This window comes from Mandrillus leucophaeus, unplaced genomic scaffold (assembly GCF_000951045.1).
Source record: "Mandrillus leucophaeus isolate KB7577 unplaced genomic scaffold, Mleu.le_1.0 Scaffold159, whole genome shotgun sequence".
In the NCBI taxonomy this organism is placed as follows: Eukaryota; Metazoa; Chordata; class Mammalia; order Primates; family Cercopithecidae; genus Mandrillus; species Mandrillus leucophaeus.
In genome coordinates, this window is record NW_012101576.1 from 130,137 (window position 1) to 150,962 (window position 20,826).

A 20,826-nucleotide genomic window follows, 5' to 3' on the forward strand; every position below is an offset into this window, starting at 1 on the left:
TGCTCTTGTTTCCTAGGCTAGAGTGCAGTGGTGCAGTCTCCACTCACCGCAACTTCTGCCTCCCGGGTTCAAGCAATTCTCCTGCCTCATTCTCTCGGGTAGCTGGGATCACAAGCATGTGCCACCACTCCCAGTTAATTTTGTATTTTTTTTTTTTTTCGAGATGGAGTCTTGCTCTGTCGCCCAGGCTGGAGTGCAGTGGCGCAATCTTGGCTCACTGCGAGCTCTGCCTCCTGGGTTCACACCATTCTCCTGCCTCAGTCTCCCGAGTAGCTGGGACTACAGGCGCCCGCCACCAGGCCCAGCTAATTTTTTGTATTTTTAGTAGAGACAGGGTTTCACTATGTTAGCCAAGATGGTCTCGATCTCCTGACCTCGTGATCCGCCCGCCTCGGCCTTCCAAAGTGCTGGGATTACAGGCATGAGCCACCGCGCCTGGCCTGTTTCTATTTTCTTTTGCCAGACAGGTTATGTTAGACTGGGGTTTCTTGCTGGGGTCTGTCCTGGGACTGTCTGAGGTGTCACGAAGAGCCCACAGGTACAGATGACAGATTTGAAAGTGACTCCAGGCGCAGCAGATGACAGCAAGATGGGGCTCCAAGTTGTTTTTCTAGAAGTAACAAGCTGCTGCACTACCCACACATGTAACTCATTTTCCCTGTGGCCAAGACACTCCTGTGCCTGAGGGAAAGGCAATGTCTGCGGCAGAAACGGAGCTGTCCCCCAGCCAGGGGAGAGAGTGGCACCTGGTATGGTGCCCAGTGCTCTAAGGCATGGAGCTTATTGACTGCTGACTGTAGACCAGCCACTCACCACAGTGTAGGTTGGAAGCCTCCTAAGGCCATGCATTTTGCAGAGTCAGCCCATGGTGGGGCCAGGAGTGTGGGCTCCAGTGTCACCCCTTTGGGATTTAATCCTGGCTCCACCTCTGAGGGCCTTGGATAAGTTCTTGTAACTCCTCTATGCCTCAGTTTCCTCATCTGTAAAATAGGAACAATAATGCCTACTTCATAGAGTTGTGGGGAAAGAACCAAGCACGATAATCCCTGTAGAGTTCTTAGAAGAGTGACTGGCAGAGAGGAAACACTCAGTACAGGCTATGATGACACACGGCAGCCCTGATAAGATGCAATAGAAAGATTGCAGAGGTTGGAGAGAAACACCGGATGGGCTCCCAATTGCTTGGCTCCGTGCCCGATGTGGCAGCTGCTCTTACAATTTCAACTTCAGTTGCTGCAGCCACGGCAGCAGGCTGTGTGGATGATGGCCAGGTTCAGGCTCTGGCCAACCACAGGTTGGGAAATGGCACTGTTAGCTCATGATGTTTCATCTGGTTTAATGATGTTTCTTCCTGTTTTAAGTTTTCTTTTCCTTTTTTAGGGGAGTATAAGGGAAAGAAATTGCCCCTTCCTTTCTTTGGAGAGAAGGAATCCATGAGCTGGAAGGAGGGACCCTGGCACGAAGAAAGGCACAGGCCCCTCCATAACTTGTTTCTACCACTCCCCTTGGAGGGCCCTTGGGGAGGGTTTGTTAGTCTTGAATCTGTGGCCAGGAGAAGCCAAAAATCCTTCGTGGGGTTTCTCCCTGTCCTAGGCCTCCTGTCAGAGCTAGCGGAGATCTGCTGGAAGGAGGCCAGGAGGAGGGGATGTATGGATGCCATCATGCCTGGATGGAGGACCAGAAGGTCTTTATAACAAATATAAAAAATATTTGTGGAGCTCCTAATATGTGGCAAACTGTGGTAGACCTGGATATCCAGAAACACGGCCACTCCCCTAAAGGAGGTTGCAGGCTATACTAATTAAAATAATTATTTCAGTACCTTCTTATCAACAGAGTCCTCCATGGAGACTATTTCTCCCCCTGCCCCAGGCACACAGAAGCCTTGAGGTTCTCACTGTGGCCCCACGGTGACAGCACACCCAGGTGGGACTCTCAGCTTATCACTGATTTGCAGAGCTGCTGTCTTGCGGCTAAAAGCAATGTGCTGGTGGATTAAAAAAAAAAGTTCTGAGAGGCTTCTTAGAAGGTCATTCTCCACATCATTAACTATTCAGATTCTGGAGCACAGTGCCAACCCCCTCTGTTTACCACAGCCTTGATCTTCCTCTCAAGATCCAGTCGCTAATGCTATGGGATGTCTGGTGGCCCCACTAGGGCTCCCCCAACCCCCACCTTGAGCCTTAGCTTCCGCCTATTTGGAGCTGTTATCAGAGGAAACAGACTTGAACATGACGGAGTTGCTGCCTCTTGGGCCTGACCAGAGAGTTGTGTTTTCTTGGCCTATATCACCTCAGATTTATCCTCAGCCTGACCGCAGTCATTATCAGCTAAATTCACCATCTCTAGATGCCCAGATGATTTCAAAAGTGGCCTGTAGGCTGCCAGTTGGTGTTAGAGTTCAGAGAATCCCTGGACTTCAGCATTAGAAAGGAGCAGCTGCTGTGTCGGGGGTGTCAGGGGCTGGATGCAGGGGCTATTGCACTGATCCCAACTTGCTCCATTCACAAGCCCCTCATCCATCTCTGAAGACTGGACCAAAGCCAGGGCTGGGGCAGGCCTCTCTGGGCACAGGGGCTTGTTAGCATTAGTTTCATTCCTTCACCAAGAGGCCTAAAGACATTGGAATGATGAGGCAATGAATGTGAAACGGAAACAAGCGGCTTTAGTTCCAGGCATTCGAAACCGAAAGGAAGCTGTTGACATTCTTTGAGACCCACTCTAGGCTATGCTTTATGCTGTGCTAGCCAGAACTCTGCTACTTACTTGAAGTAGGACCTTGGGAAAGTCCCTTCTGTAGGCCTCAACTTCCTCATATGTAAAAGTGCATCTGGGATTAGTCAAGCCCCTTCCAAGCCTGACATACTATGGGTCTAAGTATCTCAGTAATCTCTCTGTCACCCAGGGATCAAAGATTTACAGATGTGTAGGAGAGATGGGGAGGAACGGACTAAGACATGTCCTTATGAGTTTAGTTAACTAAAAGGTTTGGGGAAAGAAAGGGAAATAAGAAAATAAAGTGAAAAGGTGGAATAAGGCAGAGTGTAAAAGAGGGAGCTAAGGAAAGTACAAAAGATAGAGATGTCTGCTGCAATTTCTCAGTACTCTTCAGATACATCCTGGCCAGGTTTACTTTCTTAGGGGGCAGGATAGATTGTGAGGGCGTGGAAAATGGTATTTTTTCTAGGAGAGTCACAATAGTATTGCCATCCCACATGCTCTTATACGATGTGACCTTGCCATTTCTCTACCAAGATAAATGCAGTCTAGTTTCTCTCCCTTTAAATCTGAGCTGGCCTGAAGACTTGCATGAACAACAAAATGTGTTGTTATTCCAAGTGACTTCTAAGGCTTGGTCAGAAGCAGCTTTCCCTTAGTTACTTTAAGACGTTTGTTCTGAGGGAAGCCAATCTGACCACCTGAGGCCATTGTGCTGGAGAAACCACACATAGGCATTCCTGTTGACAATCCTAGCTGAACCCTGCCTTCTAATAATTTCCCTCGTCTTATCAAATAAGTGAATGAAGCTATCTTGGACCCTCCAGGCCAGCCCATGCTCCAGCTAAGTATTACTGATCAATTTCACTTTATACCACTTTATTCCACTTTATACCACTTTATTCACTTTATACCACTTTATTCACTATATACCAGGGAGCAGAAGAATCACCTAGCTGAGTCCTACCCAAATTCCTGCTGTGTTTGTGCCTAGATTTTTTTATAAAATTAAAAGTACTGGAACAGGATGGTAGGAGATTTTGTTTGTTTGTTTTTTAACCCTTGTTTCAAACAGCAATGAAAAATCCTTAAAAACGTATAAATGAGACTTTGAGGTTTTAGAGGTGTGAAATTTCAAAAGAAATCTGGAGGCCGGGTACAGTGGCTCACACCTGTAATCCCAGCACTTTGGGAGGCAGGCAGATCACGAGGTTAGGAGATTGAGACCACGCTGGCTAACACAGTGAAACCCCATCTCTACCAAAAATACAAAAAATTAGCTGGGCATGGTGGCAGGCACCTGTAGTCCCAGCTACTCATGAGGCTGGGGCTGGAGAACGGCATGAACCTGGGAGGAGGTGGAGCTTGCAGTGAGCCAAGATCGCACCACTGCACTCCAGCCTGGGCGACAGAGTAAGACTCCGTCTCAAAAAAAAAGAAATCTGGAAGCCAACTTTTCATTTGGCCACTAAGGACTTTAGTACAAAACTACCATCTTCTGTAGGTCATCATATCATTTTTGTTTTTGTTTGAGACAGAGCCTCACTCTGCCACCCAGATTGCAGTGCAGTGGTGCAATCTTGGTTCACTGCAACCTCCCCCTCCCAGGCTCAAACCATCCTCCCACCTCAGCCTCCCAAGTAGCCAGGAATGCAGGTATGCACTACCATGCCCAACTAATTTAAATTTTTAAATTTAAATTAAATTTTACCATGCCTAACTAATTTAAATTTTTTTTAGTAGAGATGAGGTCTCACTGAAGCAGTGTTGTTGTCTGGGGTAAATACCTGGGTTCATAATCTGGAGCCAAGAAGATTAAGGACATGAACACACACGAGGAGTAAGTTGAGTAGCAGAGGTTTAACAGGCAAAAGAAAGAGAAAGGAGGGCTGGGCACAGTGGTTCACACCCCTAATCCCAACACCTTGGGAGGCCGAGGTAGGAAGATCACGAGATCAGGAGATCGAGACCATCCTGGCTAACACAGTGAAACCCCGTCTCTACTAAAAATAGAAAATTAGCCAGGTGTGGTGGCGGGTGCCTGTAGTCCCAGCTACTCAGGAGGCTGAGGTAGGAGAATGGCGTGAACCCGGGAGGCGGAGCTTGCAGTAAGCCCAGATCACGCCACTGCATTTCAGCCTGGGTGACAGAGCAAGACTTTGTCTCAAAAAAAAAAAAAAAAGAAAGAAAGAAAGAGAAAGGAGAACAGCTCTCTCCCTTGTGAAAGAGAGGGCCTCCCAAAGGGGAAAACCCAGCCTGCAGTGGACTACACCCGATTTTATAGGCAGGCTTGAGAAGGCAGTGTCTGATTTATGTAGGGCTCACAGATTGGTTTGACCAGTATGATGTTTACATAGTATTGGGGGAATCTTATTATGTAAATGGAGTCTTTGCCTGGCTGGTGCTGTATTGTCTTCTCCTTACTGCACATGTGGTTTGACAAAGAGAAGGGAAGATGGAGCTGCCATTTTGAACATGCCTCGTCCCAGGTAGCCTTTTCCTGTTGGCACAACTGCTGGCATTCACCTGTACAAGCTTCTGGCTTGCTTGTCTATGTCTGCAGCTCGATTTTACAGGCTGCTCTTTGTAGAAAAAAAAAAAGAAACTATTTTGGGACTGCTTTTCATGAAAAGAAAAACCTTACCAAGGACTCGCAGTAAGAAGAAATTAAGCAATTTCTTCTTAACTCCTATATCATTACTATATTGCCCAGGCTGGTCTCAAACTCCTGGGCTCAAGTGATCCTCCAACCTCAGCCTCCCAAAGTGCTAGGATTACAGGCATGAGTCACTGTGCCCGGCCATATTGTATTTTTTTTAAAGTACATTTTATCATGAAAAAGGGAGAAAAGGGACTACATCCTACCAGAAAGGCTAAAATGAAAGAGATAAACACTATCAAATTTTGACAAAGATATGAAACAACCAGAGCTCTCATATATGCCAAGGGGCAGCGTAAAATGGCATAGCCACTTTGGGAAATAGCTCGGTAGTATCCACTAAAGCCGAAAATATGCATATATTTAATTCCATTCTTAAGTATATACCCTACAAAAATTTATGAGCATTTTAACCAAAAGATCTGTGTACAAATGTCCATAGCAGTAATCTTTTCTTTTCTTTTTCTTTTTTTTTTGCTCCAGTCAAGTGAGAAGCAGTGATGTTTTAGTATCCAAATGCCCATCAACAGCAGAATGAATAAATAAATTGTACCATATTCACACCATGGAATGTTGTATAGCAAACAGAATGAGTGAACTATTACCAGAAAAGACATGGACAAATCTCATAAACATGAGGGTGAAAGAAACCACAGTCAAAAAAGTACATTATTATGTGATTCCATTTATATGTAGTGGGAAAAGGAAGCAACATTAATTTATGGTGTTAGAAGTTAGGATAGTGGTTACCCCTAGGAGTAGTGACTGAAAGAGATCATGAGATGGTTACTGAGGGTGTGCCATGATGTTTTGTTTCTTTATCCGGGTGCTAACTGCCTGGGGTTGCTTACTTTGTGAAATACCATTGAGTGGTATGCTTCTGACTTGTGCACTGCTCTGCATGTGTGTCATACTTCAAAATAAAACAGTAAGATACAGGAGGAAGGACATAGTCTCAAAGGAAAGGACAGGTTGTTTTGTTTTGTTTTGTTTTGTTTTGTTTTGTTTTGTTTTGAGACAGAGTCTTGTTCTGTTGCCCAGGCTGGAGTGCAGTGGCGGGATTTCGGCTCACTGCAACCTCTGCCTCCCAAATTCAGGCGATTCTCCTGCCTCAGCTTCCTGAGTAGCTGGGATTACAGGTGTGCACCAGCAGACCAGTTAATTTTTGTATTTTCAGTAGAGACAGGATTTCACCATGTTGGCCAGGCTGGTCTTGAACTCCTGACCTCAGGTGATCCACTTGCCTCAGCCTCCCAAAGTGCTGGGATTACAAACGTGAGCCACCATGCCCGGCCAGAACAGGTCTTTAAAAAATATATTTAACTTCATGAAAAGTTTTATGAAAAATATACTATATTTGTCCACATTTTTCTCATCTCTCCTTGACCCAGTATAAATTGCTTTAAGACAGGGTTCTGGGGCTATGCCAATGTCAGTGGGAAGAGAAAACAGGGGTGACAAGATTGGCATCATCTGATGCTGTGAGGAACAGGCCAGCTCTTTAAGGAAAGTGCCTCTCAGCTGCTCCTGGCTTCTGCGCTCATAGTTCACACGCTCTGTGTTGTGTGCATGTCTAGGAAGATGCTTCCCAACATTTGCAGACCACAGCATACACAGAAAATGACAACATTGGAATGGCACACTGGCGTACCAGTTGGGGCTCCTTGCGGTCAATGCTGACTGGCCTCATCCTTCAGCCGCCCCCGGGAAGAGAGATCAATACATTGGCACATCTGTGGGAAAGCTCCCATTAGAGAGTGTGGGGAAGACATGGGCCTTCATGACACATTTCAGGTTCTCTAAACTGGCAAAGGGGAAGAGTCTGGGCTTCCTTTGACCTTTTGTTCTCGAAGAGCCCAGCGGTGCACACCCCTCACCCCTGCACTATAGCTCCCATTTGGGTAGTGAAAAATCCCAGGACTCAGGGGAGTTATGCAGCATTCGGGAATGGAGACCTGGAAAGCCATACGCTCCTCCTTGCTTTCCCGTGAGCCTCTCTTCTTGCTGTCCCCTTTATAACCAACAGTCCCTGCAGGGGGAAGGCGCTCTGCTTTAGTCAGTTCCACCTCCCTTCCAGATCTCATCCTCCTTCCAGCCTAATTTTCCTCACACTCTCATGCTTCTTCCCACTGCTCACCCCCCACCGCCGGCTCTCCTCCAGCACATCACACATTGCGCCCAGGTACGCTGAGCTTGTCTGCCATCTGTGAACAGACCCATGTCGCCCAAGCCCTTCTCTTTCCCTGTCATGCCATAGCCTCTTCCAGGAGTGCTCAGCCTGCTGTTTCCACTCAGACCTTCCCTCCTCAGCAAAGCCTCCTTCTGCGTGCTGCCCAAGAGCCATCCCTACTTGGGTTTGTGTTACTGCTGTGTATGGCAGCATCTTCACACGGCCTGATTTCCCATCTTGGCCCATCGTGGGTGCTCAACAAGTGTTTCTCAAATGACCACCAGCCTACAGAGGGACCCCGACACTAACTCCACCCTACCCCGACTCTTGGCAGTCACTCACTGTCCCCTTGATGGGAGCCCAGCCTCTCGGGGGACCTGTCTTGTGGCCATTCCACGCTCTGTCACCTCACTGCCAGGAGACTAGAGCCACACTGCCTGGATAAGACTCATCTTTACCAGCTCACAGCTCTGCCCGCTGCCTGCTCAGGGGTGGCCACCAGCTGAGGGATTGAGCTGATTACAAGTGAATCAGCACCAGGCTGATTGTGGTGTGAAAAAGGGGAAGGGTGACTGTGTTTTAGCCTCAGTCCTGGCTCCCCCTATTCTAGCCCTGACCTGCAGTAACAGCATATGGCCACCAGAGGCTCTACTGGGCGACTCATGCCCCGCGGAGAAGAGCCCAATGGGAGAGCGTCTGACCCAGCTCCCAGCAGATGAGAAAGAAAGCGTTCAGGAGACCTCTACTCTCAGAGGTCTCTGGAGCTGAAGCCCTGCAGCCCCACCCGGCTGCCTTATCCTTGTGTTTTGCCCCTCATGGGTCTAGAAGCTGTTTTCTCACACCTTAACATCTTCCTCCTTGCTTGCCATGAGCTCCTCTGCTTGCTGCCCCCTTTACAGAACAACAGTCATGGTAGAGGGAAGATGTCTCCACTTTTGTCAGTTCTGCCTCCTTTAGGAGAGTGTCAGGCCTAACCCATGTGTGCTCTATCTTTCAGGGCATGGAAAAGACAATTGTCCTGTTTCATCTTTTCAACGCCTCTTGACCCTCTCCCCCGGTCTCCTAACAGCCAGCTAGGTTCAGGGCCTCCCGTCTCTGGCCAGGATTAGTGCAATGGCTTTCTGAAGGGTCCCAGGCTCCAGGAAGCCCCTTGCCCATCAAGTCTCCACCCTGGAGCCAGACAGCCCTCACTGCCATCAGACATCAGCCTCCAGTGGCTCCCAAAGGCCGGACATCCATACAGCACCCCACGGCCCCAAGATCTGGCTACTTGATTTTCCTGCCCTGTGTCCCTCCTCTCTCCTGGTCTTCTACCCAACAATCGCCCCAACACGCTGTGATGTTTCAAGTCTTTGTACTTTGCACACATTTTCCTCCGTGGCCTAATTCCCTCTCTCCACCCCTTACTCTACACCTCTGCTACCTTTACCCTTGCTCCCCATTCTTTCTTCACCTGGCACACAGCCCTACTTATCCTTCAAAACTGCCACTTCCTCTGTGAAGCCTTTCCTGACTCGTGTCCCAAAATCCCTCCTCTGAACAAATCCTGTTCCCTAAACATGCATCTGTCATTGTATCCGTCACTCAGAGTTGCAATAATTACTCACACATATGCCTGTCCTGTGTCCTCCACCGGTTCTGTACCTCCATGTGGGACCCGTGGCCAGCACACGTCGGTGGTGCCCAAAATCTGTTGCCCTGGAGTTGTTCCCTCTGCCCCATCACCTCCCACCTTGAGCAAGTCCTTTAGACAACCTGATCTGCAAAATGGAGAGATGTGAGAATCAGAAGAGAACACGTAATGAAAGGGTGTTATAAACTGCTAAGGGCTGTACAAATGTTTGTATTGCATTTTTGTCTTCCAGACCAGTGTTTACCTACAGTTGCCTGTGTGGAAATCAGAAGATTAAAGGAATGCGATGTGATCTTTTTGTAATTTCCCCACTTGGGTCAAGGGAAAAGCTGGTCGAGAGTAAACCATTAATTCATCTCCCTGCAGGCCCCCCAATCTTCTCTAGAGTTCTGGGTTAATGATTCTGAGGTTGTTTTCCTCACAGAGCCAATTCATGTCTAATCTTTGGCATGTTCTCCCCTTTGTTAAGAATAACTTGACTCACTCCATTAATTCCTCATCTTGGGGTCAGGAGCCTTGTTTTGCAGAAGGAAATGGTGGCTGCGTGTAAGTCTTGGGCCTTCTTTCTTTTTCAACCTCCTTTCTTTCATGGATTCATGCCTACAATTCCCTCTATGGACAGAAGAGACCTCTCCTTACCTGCGTAATGAAGTGTGTGACTTTTCTCAAAAGTAGCTTTAGGAATTAACTATGGAGGTCCAAGTAGCAAGGATGCTGTGACCTAACTGGTAACCACCTCATGTGTGGTTTAATTGCTTTTGGAATCCCAGCAGAAGAAATTTTCTGAAGATATGATATGGAGAAACCATTCTGGGCCTGGCTTTTAAGTGTTTTATTAGCAGCTGGGTGAGGACTGGGCTGCAAAGAGATACAGACCCCATCAGAAGCGGTCCCTTGTGGGGAGCAAAGCCTGGAATTCCAGGAGGGAGGTCTGTTTCTAGCTGAGGCAGAGGCTGGGGAGCGAAGCCTGGGAGCCAGACATGGCTTAAGGGTGGTCTGGACACTCTTGAGATAAGGCCAACTGAGGACTCTGAGCTCACTGAAGTTCCAAAGCCAACTCACAGCAGCTCACCACCAGGCATCTCCCCTGCCCCCACATTCCCTCCTCTCAATCCAGGAATTTTGGTGCTCATCTCTATAGTTTAGACCATGGTGGTAGGAACTTGGTAAGTCTCAGGTTCTTGTGTTGCCCGATTCTCCTTGGATTTGCTGGTTTTGCTTCCTTCCCATGTCTCAGGCAGGTCTTTGCATAAAGAAGTGGGCTGGTAGATCTGCAAAGGTCCCTGTGTGACAGGAGCAAGTTACCCTCTTGAGCCTCAGTGTCCTCTTCTGTGAAATAGGGATATCATTCTTTCTTTCCCAAGGCTTTTTGTAATAATGTCATTCACATCTGAATCTTAACCAAATGGGCCTTTCAGACTTAGATCACGTTTGTGCCTGCGTAAAAATGAAAGCATTAAGGAGAAGGAATTGGTGAATATATGTCTGGAGCAATAACTTCATCAGAACTGCCACGGTGATTGTAGGACCATTCTGATTCCAGAGGTATTAACATGCAAAACTCAATATTGAAATGCAAAACCCAACAAAATAATAAACATCCTTGTACCTACCTCCTTGCTTAAGATCTAAAACAATTCCCAGTGCCACTGAAAGACCGTGTTCACCTCCCTGATCCAATCTCTTGCCTTCCCACCCCAGAGAAAGCCACTGTCCTGAATTTTTTCCCACTCCCTTGGTTTTGTTTTACCAAACACGTATCACATATGTAACATATTATTTGTATTTGATCTTGTTTTTGAACTGTCCTGTAGGTAGAATTTTATCTTATTCTGCAATTTGCTTTTTAAAGTTTTTGAAAGAGCAAAACTTAACTATGCATATAATATGTGTAGCTATCATTTTTTGTCACTGCATATACCCCTCTCAATTCTGTTGTCAGAAATTTAGGCACTTTCCAGTATTATTTTGCTATAAACATTCTCATGACTGTCTCCTGGAACATGTGTGTTTTTTGGGAGTATAATTAGGAGTGGAATTGCTAAGTCTAGACAATGTTCCTCCCTGCTCTGGTTGCCAACACATGCTGCTGCTCCCTTACTCCCTCCGCTGAATAGTGCAAGGGGGTGAGAGTTCTGTTCTTGCTTTGTCTTTGTATCTTCCAGGGCTGGGGGGACAAGTTTATAAAAAGGATGGGGAGATGGTGGAGGTAGAGCTTCCAAGCTCCCAACCAGACTTTCAGCCATAGTCCTGGCGAACCAAAGCAAGGAAGAGGTTGAGGAAGGCTGGAGCACTCATCTAGGCTCTGCTGAGCATGGGTGTGAGGTGGGGCTCCCCTTGACTGGATCCTGGGGTCTCAGGCTGCAGCACAGTTGACATCACAGAATCCACTGTGAGGTCACTGCTGGGCTGTGGGACACAAAAATTCAGCCAGCAAGCCACTCTCAGATGTATGGTTCTTTATTTAAATGGCAGTAAAGAATACTGGAATAGGCTCTCCAGGGACACTCCTATGAGCTCTGGGCTCCTTTACAGCTTCCATCTCTGGGTCTTATTTAATGGGTTTCAAAGGTCATTGTCTCCATGATGTCTGGTGTCATAGAACCAACCATCTCCAGCCCCTGGCCACCTTCTGCTGTCTCGGCGATGGCCACGTTGGTGCTCCTCTCCACCGTCTTAGCCATGATGTCCACATCTCTGCCATGTGGTGTGCCCACTGCTTTTGTAGTAAGGTTGGCTCTGACGTTCCTCAGGAAAGAGCTGATCCTGCCAAGTCTCTTGCTGGATCCGGAGCTGGTGGTCGATAAACTCCTCCCAGATTTGTGAGAGGTCCTGGACTCCTTTGAGATGGGCGTGTGGCTGACACCTTTATGCGAGTCCCCGTACCTGCTGCTCCCTGGGCTGCCACAGCCTTTCTCCTTTTTGTCATCTCTACTGGCTCTGTGGCTGAATGAGGACCTGCTGGAGGACTTTCGGGCAATCTTGTCCCCCCTTGTTTTGTGGCGGCTTTCACCTGTCCTGCGGCGACAGGAACTCCTTCCAAGAGCCTTGTCCTTTTCCCTTCTTTCCCTCCCCTCCGTGCAAGCTTCAGCGCTGGCCTGGGTTCGCTCCCTTCCATGCTGTCCACTCAGGCTGCTCTTGCTCTGCCGGGTGGAGACAGGAAGTCCCGCTGCTGCATCCATGTCTGTTTCTGCAGCAGTCCTGCTGGTCATTTCTACTCCTGCAATGGCCAGGCTCATGCTGCCCTCTCGGGAAAGGCTCATGGACGTGCTGGAAACATGCTCTGAGGACTTGCCTGCAGCCCCTGCCACGGCCACCTTTGTGCTGTTTGGAGCCATGCTGGCAGTGCCTGCAATGGCCACATTGCTTTTGCTTCCTCCTGCACCTATGGTGGCCACCCCAGCTATGGCTACGCTCACCTGTCCAGGGGCAGAATTGGCTGTTGCCACACTCAAGGCACCTGCTATGGTGCCTGTTGCTGTCCCTGCAGCTGCCCCTGCTGCTGCTGCTGCCTCTTTAGTTGCCCCTGTTGCTGGCTCCTCAGCAAGCTCCGTAGATGTTTTGGGGATGGACACATTGAGCACATTAGTGGGTTTGTGAAAGTCATGTTGGAGTCCCTCCCCTCCAGCATAAGCAGCAGAGGTGGCCCCACACACCTCAGAGGCCATGTGAAGGCTCCGGATGCTGACCTGATCCTGATTCCCTTTTCCTTGAAGATCCACGGCTTCCAGGCTCCTCCTGTCTTCCTGAAACACAGGCATCCACATCATGTCTTCAGCTGGAATGCCACAGGTACTGCTGTTACTCTCCATGGGTGGCCGCAAGAGGTAAATTAGTTTTTCCCAATAAGCAAAGAGGTCATCCCGTGTGTTGAGAGCAGGACACAACTGCAGATAGCAAGATCTGCCAGTGGCAAACTTCAGGCGCAGCTGTTGTTTCTCATGGTCGTGAACAGAGATTCGTACAAACTTCAGGGGGAGGAGCCTGGTGAGCTCTAAGTTCTTGGCTGCCTTGCGTTTTTTTCTCTTGGTGGCCTGGCCATGTCCAGCATACTCTTCGCAGCCGGTGGCTGGTCGTGCCAGCAGCATGACATCTGGGAGTGGGAGGATGGGGCTGGTTCGTGCAATGCCCATGGTCACCATACGGACACGGTTGTGCACATCAATCACTTCTCCCCTTTTGGTGATCTGGATAAAGTCGCTCTCAAATATCGGTGCATATTTGAATATATCATACTCCCCCTTGTACAGTTGTCGCTGCAGTCTCCCCATGGTGGTATTGAACATGCTCATGCTGGAGCCACTCTGGGCCGTATAATACGGCAGCAGAGAATCACCATTCATGGCTGTCTTTCAGCACGATGGCAGGGCTGGTGAGGCAGGTCTCTGGGTCTTCCTTGGCCTCGGTGGCAGATGAGGGACCAGTGGTGCTCCTGGGTCACAAAGATGGCTCTGCAGCTTGTCTCTCAATCCCACCCCACCCCACAGGCCCCTGCTGTTGCCTGAGAGCCTCCCAGAGGCCGGGGTGGGGGTGGGAGTACGGATGATTGCTATGGGGGGTTCTGTGGGGTGCCTGAACTGCAGACTCTTCCAAGATGTAGAGGTGCAGGGTGGGCTCCAGAGAGGTTTTCTTCTGGGTCTAACCCCCTGACCTCCACCTCTGATTTTTTTAACTACAGTTTGTAGTCTCTCTCCCTGAGAGTCTACCAACTGTAGTCCTAGTGATAGTAAGTGATCACCCTCTCTGCCTAAACCCCCTTTGCGGCCATATTTATCTTCTGCTTCCCTTTGTGACCTGTTGCTGTCACATAGCCCTTTGTTGTCATCCCCCAGGCCAGGGCCATGATCCCCTCACTAATACTCCTTTGCCCCCATAGAGGACAGCCCCACCCTACCAGGTACTCAAGTGGGTGCCAAAATAAAATTTTTTCAAATGAGAAAATGTTGTGTGGTTGCTTCCCTTTCCTCACTCCCAATTCAAAAGATTCAGTAACTAGACAGGGTCTATAGGAATGCAAGATAATGGGATAAATTTGAACCATTTGAGTACATGGTTTAAAATTTTTTCTAACCTAGAATTGGCAGTCTTGGTTCTTAGCCCACTCTTCCATAAAGATCTCAGTTCATGCTGACAACGGAAAACTTTCGTAATAACCTCAATCTTTAATAATAACATGAGAGATTGCTTCTCCTAGGTGCCATACTATGTATCAAACTCCATTCCAGTTTGATACTAGTGCAACTCTTCTCATCTTACAGGTAAAAAAACTGAAGTTGTGTAACTTACCTACATTCGTAGAACTTGTAGGCAGTGGAGGCATTATTTGAATACAAGTGTTGCTGCTTTTAAAGTCTCCTTCTGAACCACTACAGAACTTACAAAAAAAGCTTGGGCAAGCCAAATAAGTTGCATAATTAATTCTCTGTGTGTGTGTGTGTGTGTGTGTGTGTGTGTGTGTGTGTGTGTGCATGTTATGGAGAATCCAGGACAACCACTTGAGGAAGGGGCTGCGCTGAGTTGGGGATTAAATTATCCAGGGGGCCACCTCTATTCCTCCCCTCCATCATGTTTATACCAACCTCCTGTGTCAGGGAGCCCAGATATTTTCTCAAGGCCCCCAGTGTTTGCCCCATGCCTCTTCTTACCCCCTACCCTGTGAAATGCCAGGAGAAGAGGGTAGGATGGAAATTGTGAGCTTACATTCCAGGAGCTTACCAAAGGCCCTCCTCTACTCACCTCTCTACCATGCAGAAGTAGTTTGGAAGCCATTTACACCCATGGGGAACAGGTGCCACTATACCTCCTGCCTTGCCGTGCCCACAGAGCTAGCCCAGGAATAAGTTATTTCCAAGCTGTTACCTGGAAGTTCTGAGAAGGAGCCCCTGCTTCCAACTGTCTTTTCTCCCAGCTTGATAGGCCCGAAATCCTACCTTAGAGATTTAGTCCTTGAAGATAAAGGCTAACTCTTTCTTAACATACACACACCTGTCTATCGACTGATGGATAAACGAAATGTAGAGTATCCATATAACAGAATACCATTCAGCCATAGAGAAATAAGGCACTATTACATAATACACTAGGCTGACACTTGAAAACATTATGCTAAGTGAAAGAAGCCAGCCATATTGTTTGAAAGGCCACATATTGTATGATTCTATTTACATAAAATATCCAGCACAGGCAAGTCCATAGAAACAGAAGATAGATTAGTGGTTGCCAGAGGCTGGAAGGAAGGGGAATGAAGAGTGACTCCTTAATGGGTACAGGATTTCCTTTGGGGACAATGAAAAAGTTCTGAAACTAGACAGTAGTGGTTACACAGCATTGTGAATGTACTTAATGTCACTGAATTGTACACTTCAAAATAGTTACAATGGCAATTTTTTTGTATATTTTACCACACACACATAAATGTATATACTCTTGTTTGAAACCATTGTGGTTGAAAAAAAGCATAGGCTTCAGCTTTGGAAAGATCCACTGTGAGACCTCGAGCAAGTTACTGAGCTCTCCACTCCTTCATCTGTAAAATGGGGATAGCAGTTGTTGTGAGGATTAAATGGGATAATACATGTGAAGTGTTTAGTGTATTGTCCTACTCAATAAATGTTAGCTTCTGTTAGCATTAGTCCTCAACAGTCCTTTTAAGTGTAAATTCCTTCCTGAAAGCAGTGTTTGATGAGATCGTGTTAAAATCTTCTGGAGTGACAGCCACCGTAAGAACACAGGATGCTCAGTGGGCAAATGTGGCCTCATTTCAGGCAGATTCTAATTGGAAACACTATTCACTCCACAAAGAAACAGTACATGAACCCAACCAGAGGTTATGGGACAGGGAAGAGAGGAGAAAGCTTGACATGGGTTGGCGTGTTGAAGGTTTATTCAAAGCCCGTGGGGAGAAATTAGGATACGGATGGAAAATAGTATTTCAGTTAACAGAAAGTGGAAAGATTCCATTCCAGAAATCCTGCCCTGGGCCAGAACCCTTTAAAAGCTCTTGACTCTGAAAGAGGTATCAGGCCAGCTCTCAGGGAAAGCCAGGGGGGCAGGTGGAAGGCAAGAGAGGGAAGGGAGGGTGGCTTTCCACACCCTGGCAGTGTGACATCACCACTACCAACAGGAGACAGCTCGGTGCAAAGACACTGTCAAACCGGGTGCTTGACAATGGTGGTGGCCCCATCTAAGCTTATTCTCTCAGATCCCCCCACCTTCCCTTTCCTCTAAATGTGAAACAAAAGAAACGAAATAACTTGATGGTAAATGCATAGTCATCATCCTTTTTAAAATTAAAGTATCAAAACATAACCTTGGCTACATAAAACAATTTTTAATGCATTTGTGACAACTTCATTTACACTTACCATACACATCAAGTTTTCTTGCCACAGCCACCATCCGCCCCCAACTTCCTTCCTCTCTAATCCATTGTTGTCCATGGCAGCTTACAAACTGTCTTGTGTTTTATAATGGCTGGTGGCTGGTGCCTCTACCCATAACTAGAAGGTAAATGCAAGGGACGTTTTCCCCTCCACCAAGAAAAGGAACATAGATTATCTCCTGAAAGAAGTGGTGAATGGTATTAACATCAGATGGCTCTTGACAGACTAGGAAAGACCCCTGATGTGCGATTAAGAGAGTAAAATGAAGACACCTGTGTCATAAGTGATCATTTAAAGGAACCATGCATGAGGTCAAAGAAGTAGGCACAGAATTCGCACGAATGAATCTGACATTTAATGAAGACAGTGACTCTCTGAAGAATGGCACCAGTGGCAAGTGGCCAGTTTTTATGTCTAGCCTGTGAACCTTATAGAGAAGCACAAAAAGCAAGGGGGCCTGGCTCTGTTGCAGGCCTAAGGAATCATATGCCCTGGAAATTCCAGGAAATTCAGTGGAATACCTTTCTTTGAATTATCACACCCATGCTGTCTAAAATGGTTCTCTCTTTCTTCCTCCAGTACCCCTTCCCATTCTTTTCTGATATGTATTTGCCAACAATGAGACACACATTTAGACATAACAGATGTAACTCAAGTGAGTAACTCTCTGAGAGGAGTTCCGTGGCAGAATGTTAGGGGTCAAAGGTTCAAGCTGAACAGTAGGTGTATGTTTCAGGTGTTTGTACATTCTGAGAAAATAATTAAGGTATCTAGCAATTCAGATTTTATATCAAAATTCTAAACACCAAACTGTTGATCTAAAGGATATGTTTGGTGCCGTGTTTCAGGGTTTGTCAATGAGAAATTGAGCAGAAGGTGCCCGAGACTGAGGAACAGGACTGAAAGTCAACTATCCCATCTAGTGATGCCCCAAAGAGCAAAGGATGACATCTGGAGAAGTTTAAAGCTAGGCAACCCCCATAATGGGGAGGGAAAGGCAGGGAATGGCTAGATCTCAACAACCAACAGATTTAAATGAACAGAAACCAACACAACACGTGTTTACCATGTCTTGGTTCCAATATTTATTATTCTGTCAGGTTAGGAATACTAGGATAAATAAGTAATATTTTCTCTTACAGAAAATTGTAATGATACTATTGAGTACAATTAAACACTCTGAGAATTTCACAGAAACATCAGAATTTTAACGGACAGTAGCCAGCATCCTTGTGGCCAGTGTGAGTGACTTCTCACAGCTGCAAACGCCCTGGGCCAGATTTCTTAAAACAGCTACATGACAAAAACAATGCTATTGACATCCAATAATGCTGAAGCCTGGGCACCACCTAGGCGCCACTGACTGGGGTTTCCAAATATGTCTCCACTGACTGTGGTTTTTAACCACAAGGAAAGGAAAATGGAATATCCTTTGGCTTTTCCAGCCTAGACACAACTCCTGACCTAAGTCATTGAGTGGAGAGTCCTAACCCTTTGGAAGTTGAACTTTCTGCTTTCTTCCTGTGACTTTGGAACTGAGTTTGCAACAGAGGACCTGCCATCATGCTGTCCATGGATTTTGTGTTAACACTGGGAGAATTCTGTTCTCCAGGGGCTGACAAGCTCTTCTGGCCACCTGAATATCTTGAGATACTGCACGTGGTGACAGCCCCGCACCCCCCCCAAAACTCTTAGAAACCAGATCTGAGAAAAAGCATATAAAAGTCACATCAGTGTTGTGTGACACAAACATCAAAAGAGCACATTGCCTAGTTTTCTCGCACACAGAATTTCTGGACATAACAGCATATTTGCTAGAAAGCACAACCCTGGCCATTGCACAACTTCACTAAATGCTGTTCTCACTCCACATCCCCTACGAGTGACAATGGTAGCCACGGTGAAGGAGATGGCCCCATCCCTCCCACCCAAGGTACAGACACTTCTGCATGAATCCTAAGGGTGGGCATCCTGGTTTTTGTAGAATCCAGATGAAAGGCAGGCAGGACACTAGCTGGGGGCCATCTGGAACATAAGAATGGCCAGTGTGGTAAGGCCTAAATCCTGGAGTTGAGGCAAGGATGCACTTGCTCTGGTCCAAGACCCACTCTGGGGCAGAATGGGAAGGGCCCACTGAGTCATTTCAGGACCTCCTGCCTCGTTGGTTCTCTGCTGCTGGGATTCTAGAGGTACACAGGAAGACAGCTCTCCAATGGCTTCAGGGTTTTCAGTATAAAATGAGGATTCAGTGAGGACTCCCCAATTGCCCCCATACCACGGCTGCTTAGCTCTGCAATGTTCCTTCTTTTATCTGTTGGATAAAGAGGTTTCTCTCATCTTCTGGAGTCCTCCCATTCTGAGCCCGGACAATACACGTGGGCCGATGAAGGTTGAGCATGTATATCAAATGCTGCTTCTCATTCTTGAGTTCCTCAATCTGAGCCTTCAGTTCAGCATTCACACTTTCCAGCTTCTCTGACTCCTGGGGGACAAGCAACAGAGGCATCAAGAAAGGAGCCAAGGGCCAGTGAGGAGAGAGTGGCCTGGACTGCTGCCTGGATGCAGGGGTGCACCTGGGACACCCTGGGGCCCATCAAGCTGGGAGAGGAAGATGGGAGATGGGAGAGCAGCACTAGGTTTAGGAAAATGCAGACCCTCTTCTTCAGAGAAGCCCTGGTGATGCCACAGAGGTGGTCTGTGACTCTACTAATACTGAAGCTGCAGAGGAACCAATAGTTCAGATACCTCATTTGCATGAGTCAGCAGCCCATATGCAGGTCTTCTAGAACCCAAAAGGGCCTTGGGAGCTGGGGAGAAATCCAGACTCATGGAGGCTTAGTCGATTCTCAGTCACAGATCTCAATGAGAAGCTCATCTCCCCAGAAAAAATGTATATGGCAACATACAAAATTCCCTAATTTTCACTGATCCCCTGAAGCAATCAATATAACCCTTTGGGGATCTGTGGGACCTGGGTTAAGACTCTGCCCTGGCCTAACCGCATTTGGAGGAGGGACACAACCACTGGAAAGACTGCTGGGCACCACCGGCCACCCTGCCTACCCACAAAAGCTATCTCTCTTTCAAGGCGGGCCGGCTGACCACAGCCAGGGGCTCAGCTTGCTGGCTAAGCCAGGGAGAAGGACTGTAGAGTTAGGAAACAGACAAGAATGCAAAGCAAATGTAACCACTGCTTGTGGATTAAGGAAATTACTTGTTTGAAGAGATTAATTAAAGGCTATTCATAGTGAGCCAAATGAGAGCTGGCAGCTTCCTTTTCTCAGAAAAACAGTCAAGTGAAGCCTCTTTAACTGGGTTGGCATGTCCTGCAGCCTGGAAGCTGATGGACATGTATGAACTGGCCGAGGCTGCTGGGAGTCGGGCATCAGACGAATTCACACACCTGCTTTTATATATCCACAGTCACATCCATTGTGTTTATTGCTTTGCCACCTCCTTATTCTGCAACTGGCATTTCTGCTACCAGCTACAAGGCCCTTCTTGGGAAATTATAATCAGGTAAGGGGTTTTCTAACTCTTCTTCTGACAGCCACATGAAGCTGGTGAGGATAGGCATGAGCGAGAGGAAGGGGAAGGCTAGAAGGCACTTACTTTCTGCAGGCACTCCGTCTTCTCCTTCTTCTTGTTTCGGCACTTGGCAGCTGCAATCTTATTTCTTTCTCGCCGCCTCTTTTTCCTTTCATCTTCTTCAGGGGCTACCTATAAAATCCAAAAGGGACACATTTAAAGGGTAGTAAGAAACGCCACCTATCTCAAATACACTGCCTTTTACTGCCAGCAAAAGCTGGCAGACAAGGTCCAGTGCTAGGGCTAAAGGACCCCAAAAAAATAAAGCTCTAGACTTTTGTGTGAAAACCCCTACACACACACACACACACACACACACACACGTGAGTGAAGAATAAAAATCAAAGTTAAAATTATACCAGCAATATATTAGTAAATTAAAAGTTAGCCAATTTTGAAAATGCATTTGGATTTTGAGACGAGGATAATATGCAAATTGATAACTATTGGTACTAACCGTAATCATTTAAAGCCGAAACAGATTCTGTTTGGTAAACATCTCCTCTCTTTGGGAACCAGGAACGACCTCAGGATCATCACCTAGCCACCCTCTCCCAGCCTCTTCTTCGATTCAAGACCCAAGGGCAAACCCCATTCACCTCTGACTTCACCTGGAGCATCAGAGCACCAGCTTCCCAAATTTGGGAGAAGCCCATGATGCTCCTGCAGAGAAGGC

The 20,826-nt window shown here is 47.2% G+C and overlaps 2 protein-coding genes across 7 annotated transcripts in view; both read right to left on the reverse strand.

The window, feature by feature from the left end:
- Nucleotides 1-11,624: 11,624 nt before the first annotated feature.
- Nucleotides 11,625-13,946, reverse strand: FAM71A (family with sequence similarity 71, member A). The gene has a single exon (XM_011975769.1). It carries the CDS (start codon nucleotides 13,521-13,523, stop codon nucleotides 11,736-11,738), a length of 1,788 nt encoding a protein of 595 aa, XP_011831159.1. The 5' UTR covers nucleotides 13,524-13,946; the 3' UTR covers nucleotides 11,625-11,735.
- Nucleotides 13,947-17,623: 3,677 nt separating this feature from the next.
- ATF3 (activating transcription factor 3) overlaps nucleotides 17,624-20,826 on the reverse strand; it is a 53,974-nt gene continuing 50,771 nt past the window's right edge. For 5 of the 6 annotated variants that reach the window (XM_011975773.1, XM_011975775.1, XM_011975772.1 and 2 more), the window contains 2 exons: nucleotides 20,175-20,282; nucleotides 17,624-19,044 (listed from right to left, as the gene is read on the reverse strand). In XM_011975773.1, coding sequence (XP_011831163.1) covers nucleotides 18,847-19,044; nucleotides 20,175-20,282 — 306 coding nt within the window. In that variant the 3' untranslated portion in view covers nucleotides 17,624-18,846. Of the gene's footprint in view, nucleotides 19,370-20,174; nucleotides 20,283-20,826 lie in introns of all 6 variants that reach the window. The other variant, XM_011975776.1, reaches the window with a different exon arrangement.